At 39.4% G+C, this 5,357-nt stretch overlaps 1 protein-coding gene across 1 annotated transcript; it reads left to right on the top strand.

The window, feature by feature from the left end:
- The first annotated feature begins 1,661 nt into the window (after positions 1 to 1,661).
- LOC137948918 (RING-H2 finger protein ATL79-like) lies at positions 1,662 to 2,821 on the top strand. Its single transcript, XM_068795135.1, has one exon. It carries the CDS (start codon positions 1,856 to 1,858, stop codon positions 2,390 to 2,392), a length of 537 nt encoding a protein of 178 aa, XP_068651236.1. The 5' UTR covers positions 1,662 to 1,855; the 3' UTR covers positions 2,393 to 2,821.
- The last annotated feature ends 2,536 nt before the right edge of the window (positions 2,822 to 5,357 follow it).

A 5,357-nucleotide genomic window follows, 5' to 3' on the forward strand; every position in this document is an offset into this window, starting at 1 on the left:
CACCATTATGGGAATAAACTCCTCATTAAAAATAATAATGATCAAATTCTATTTTTTTTTCTAGGGATTCCAAACCTTTAGAATCGACAAAATCTGACCACAAGACAGCCGGCTCTCGAATCCCGATAGACACAAATGAGTCTAAGGTTAATTCGGCAATCAACAACACCATTATGGGAAAAACTCCTCATCCCCTCTTAATGCATATGGCTACTAATCATCAACGTGTCAACACCACAACTAAGGGGGCGGTATGGCCATGCTACAATGAGGACAATCTAGACACTTCTGGTGAGACACATTTGTGTAGAGTTCAGTCCACATCATGGGTCCATCCTCTCCTCAATGTGTATTTTTTTTAAGGAAATGGGTCCCCTTTTCACAATGCTAAGCATGAAATTGGATCTCCAGACTCTTCCAGACTCTTCTCCACTAGAAACCCTGACACAAGGCATGGGGCATGCCTTGATGTGTAGTATAATTGAAGTGTGTTTCAATGTGTCTTTATCTCTATAATATATTTGAGGCTGTGAGATGGCCAAAGAGGAATCCAAAGTAACCAACAAGCTTTAGAAAATAAAAACAAAAAATCATGTACACTTTTCACTCCCCCTCCAGCCTTATCCATTCACCAAATGCTGATAAATAAGCTTTTCATCAGGCCCCTCTTGTGTGTATAAAGGTGAAATAGTTGTATTTATTAATGGAATTCAGCTTGATTGAGAAAGGACAGGGTTGGTACGTGGGTGCCGTGAGCTATAGGGCAGTAATTAACTTCGTGTCGTCTTTGGCAGCAAAGGGTTTTCACTTCAGAAAATTGATGTAGAAGGAAGAGAAGAACTAATCAAACTTGAAAAAAAATTTAACGGATTTGATTAAAGCAATAGTGGGTATATTTGGAATTTTCAGAAAAAAAAAAAACTTAAATTTAACATTATGCTTATAACTATGAGTGACATTGAACCGAACCAAGCTTGAACTTGTATATGGTCGAGTTTGGTTTGATCTGAATACTTTAAACTCAGAGCTCCAACTCAACCTCGATCCTACGATTGGAATCAAGATCAAACCCAAAAAATTTAATGGAGTTTGAGTCCGAGTTCGAGTTGGGTTTGAGTTTTAACCTATATTTAAATTTTTAAAAATAAAATATATAAAAAAATAAAAATAAACATATTATGATGACTTTGGTACCGTTGAATTACAAGGCATCACAAAAGAATCTCACGCCTACTAATGTATTGATGTATTGTTATGGAAATATTAACGGTCATAGTGACACGACAAGTGTACTCTTAAGATGCCCAAAATGAGAACCAACAGAATGACGTGTCAAGCCGCAGTAATATGCACGGACCACCGCAACGGAACAGATGCCGTGTCTTTCTCCGACCTCGGTCCACGCTGCCACCAAATTACCGTAGCCTGTAAGAGCCTCTCTTGAGAAACGAACATGACCAATCAATCGTCGCCGTCCCATCCTAAAACTTCTTGATCGCCTTGGGTCCATCTCCGAAGCCCTTCTCTTGAAATTACTAAATCACCCAAACCATTAACTGAAATTATAGATAAAGCGAGTTATTTTATAATTTTATAAAGGTAGTTTTTAGGTGATAAGAACAGCCTTGGAGAAGTCTGCTCTGTGGCTGTTCGTGGGTGTGTTTACTGACTCGAAGTCGAAAATAACTGCTTTCGTCTTCTCTGAGTGTTGGAGTCTTGGAGACTCGAAAGGCCCCTTTATATATTCTTTGTCCCTCTCTGTTCACATAGCAAACGAGCTTCTTTAGCATAGAAAGGAGAAAAAGCGAAGAAGTTATCTTTACTCCTTACTCGATACCGATCGCTTCCGGCGACCATGACATCTCTGCCATTTGGCTCTTCTTCCCACTCTTCTTCGACTACTTCTTCTTCGATGGAGAAGAATGACCACTGGTTCCCTTACAGTAACTCCGGGGACTTCGATACCAACCTTGCTATGATTCTTGTTATCCTTGTCTGCTCCCTCGCGGGCGTTCTGGCCCTCAACGCCTTCATCCGCTGCTTCTTACGTCGCCAGGCTCAGTTGGATTCCGGCGGGCTGCCGGAGACCCACGTGACGAAACTGATCCGTGCGCCGCCGGTGCCGGTGTTGCCCACGCTTGTGTTCTCGGCGGGGATGAAGCTGGCAGGGGTGGAGGCGGAGTGCGCCATTTGTTTGTCGGAGTTCGTGAACGGGGAGAAGGTGCGGGTGCTGCCGAAGTGCAACCACGGGTTCCATGATAAGTGTATCGAAGGGTGGCTGTCGTCGAAGGCGTCCTGTCCGACTTGCCGGAGAAGCTGTTTGTCTCCGGAGCGTGACGTCGCCGGCGGAAATGGGACGGAAACCCTGCCGGAGGCGATGACGGAACCTTGAGAGCCGAGGATCGAACGGACAGCAGGCAGAGGGGACCTTGTGCATGAGAGGTCAAGGGATAAAACTACGAAGAAACCCCCGGAAAAAGCCAGAACTGGAAAGAGGTAAATTGAACAGAAACGGAATTCTATTCAGTTTTGTTTTCCTTTGTACAAAGCACCAAACTTTAAGGCGGTTCTCCCGTTCAATTTCACGAAAATGTCCAGGAATTCCGTGAAATAAGTGCGGAGATTTTCGTGTCAGATTCAGTTTCTCATATGTAGGCAACGAGGGTTCTTTTCGTCTTCTCTCAAGTAATTGTAATTCTCTCATGAGAAGATTTCTAGCTTACCATGGTTCAAAATTTTCGATTTCTGGTAAGAAATAAAAACAGTGAAAAGAGAGAGAGAAGAGAAGAATGAAGCTCCTGTAGTTGCTTGTGATCTTCCTAGGAAGTAGAAACGAGTTAGAATTTGACCGCAGCGAGTAAGTGGGTTCGAACGAGAATTAGGTTTTCCCGTGGTGGTTCGGGCGGTGTCGCGCATCCTACGTCGTTTTGCTCGGGGAGGGAAGGGAAGCTTCCGAAAATGTGCAACAGATTTGTTGGCGAGTGCAGGAATTTGTTGGACGGACTCGAAGAAGCAAACTGTGTTTGTGAAAAGGCAGAAACTGCTGCCAAATGCAGAGCCTCTTTCCTCATCATGGCCCCAAACCCAACCCACAAGCATACTTATATGGCATATATTTAAAAATGATATATAAAATTTTAACAAAATTATTATTTTTATTATTAGAGGTCAATTTAGTGATAAATTATTGTGACTTAAAATCCATGAAACTATTGGGATGAATTTGGATTTTTAATAAGCTGATTTAAAATCTATTTTTATAAATTATTTTTAAATAATAATCATCAATATTCAAACTATATCTTATCTGAGGTACAAGAGGTTGGAAAACTAGTACGACTTCACCGGGAGGAAATAGATCTGTAAAAGTTTCTGCCGAGAGGCAGAAGGTGGATCTTTAAGATTTATCAAAAATATGGAAGCACGGGATCCAATATCTGAGAAACAAGTAAGTCAGGATTGTTAAAGATGCTCTGCTACAGAATCTGGATCCAGAACCAGGTAAAATTTCTATTCTTTCTTGGGGTTTTTATTAATAAACCAAAATATTTAGTTTTTTTTCCTCCGTTTTGTCTGCATCGCGACTCTTGTATAAATTCCAGAATCCAAGGTATGAAATGCAGATCCCTCTCTGGCCATCTCAGATTAAATCAAAAGCTCGAGGCCGGAGGGGAGGAAGATGACCGTGTAAGGGTTGTGGTTATCGATTTTTGTTTTTGTATAAGACGCCTTTAAAATTCGATGGATTAGCTGATAAGCACCTTTATCAATCTTTATCTTCTAGAGTAAGATCTGATCTGTATTGATGATGATATGCCGACCTTGGACACCATTCAATTGTTCTCGGAAAAAGAAACCCTATGCAATACCTGTTCATTGCTAGATTGGTGCCAAGAAAGGCCTAACTAGGGATTTTGTCTAAACCTACGCAATTTGGTTGTTTGGAACCTTGCAAAAGAAAAGAAAATAAGAATTTAATAGTTATTATTCTAAAAAAATAATTAGTGAAAAAAGAGAATTTGACCATTATCTTATTTTACTTACTATTCTTCGAAATAATAATGATCAAATTTTCATTTTCTTTTATAGGAGTTACATACAAACCCTTATGGTAGGTCTTGGATCTAGTAGAGAGGCATATGTGATATGTCCATATCATTTATGAATTCTAGGCCGAACCTACTACAACAAATCCTATGCTGAAATATGATCTAGACTTCTTTTTCTTGCCAAAGCTATGTCAAGCTTAGGGCCTAAGGTTTTGTTGAGATTTAGTTTAGAGTAATTAGGTTTATTTAATAATGATGTTCAAACTTGAGTTTTCCTTGCAATATTCAAAGATTCAAGTCTTGACAAATTTAGAAAATTTAGTAGAAATCTTGTCAAATGTAAGCCCTTAACATATGAACATAAGGGTCCATAGGATATTGGACTTCATGGTTCAACCTATGGCCTAAGAATGTGATTGTTGTAAGATTCTGACCCCTTTATCAGAGATGATAGACTTGATTGAACAATTGCTGTCACCCTTCTTTTTAGGGCTTCACTTTGGGAGTGGTTTTGATGTGGCAAAAGCTGTATTAATTAATACGACTTTAACCACTTCTTGTAGTTGGAAGAAAGGGGTTTAGACAAATGATAGCTAAGATACCCACTAATTTAAAAATGTTTAACTGATTAAGCTCATGAAAGATAGTAGAAGACACCCTTGAATGGTATAGTCGTAATTTTCAGAAAATGCTCTTACCAAACTCAAAACCAGAATTTTGAACACTTTCAGCCATTGTGGAAAGATGAAAAAACTGAAGAAGAAGGACCAAGGACGAATAAATGCAGTAATGAAGGGGAAAAAAGGAGCCCTTCTCTTCCTTATTTCTGCATTGAAAAACCTTCAAATAATTAGGGTTTCATATAGAAGTCCTGCTGATTTGATGTAGCAAATGAAATTATTTTGTGCTGAAACTTCAGATGATTTCTCGTACACACAAGAGGGAATTTATGGCACAAAGGCTGAAGGCAATAGTTGGAGAAAAAATATTGGCTTGGGACATGCATGGGTTGCTATATGGTGCATGCAAACCTAGAGTTTGAAGAAGAAGGAGAGGTTATAGAGTGCATACATATAAGTTGAAGACGCATGCAATTAAAAAAGGATTATAACCTCAAAATCATGTGCTCAATGGCCGATCAATCAATGAAAAAAAGAAGAAGAAAAAAATGAAATTGAACATGTCAATTTATCTTGGAAGATGCCAACCAGCCTTTATTGTAAAGGCTATATAACCTGCAACATATCAACTTTGAATTCTTGAGCAATAAAAATTCTACAGGTCCTAGATTCTTTGCTCTAATACCGT

Source organism: Aristolochia californica, unplaced genomic scaffold, assembly GCF_029961685.1.
Source record: "Aristolochia californica isolate CCGP_79_NKW_82.1479 unplaced genomic scaffold, dmAriCali1.0.hap1 SCAF_13, whole genome shotgun sequence".
Taxonomy (NCBI): Eukaryota; Viridiplantae; Streptophyta; class Magnoliopsida; order Piperales; family Aristolochiaceae; genus Aristolochia; species Aristolochia californica.

Excerpts from the sequence above, each read along its gene's own strand:
- LOC137948918 (XM_068795135.1), top strand. The coding sequence starts at position 1,856 with ATGACATCTCTGCCATTTGGCTCTTCTTCCCACTCTTCTTCGACTACT.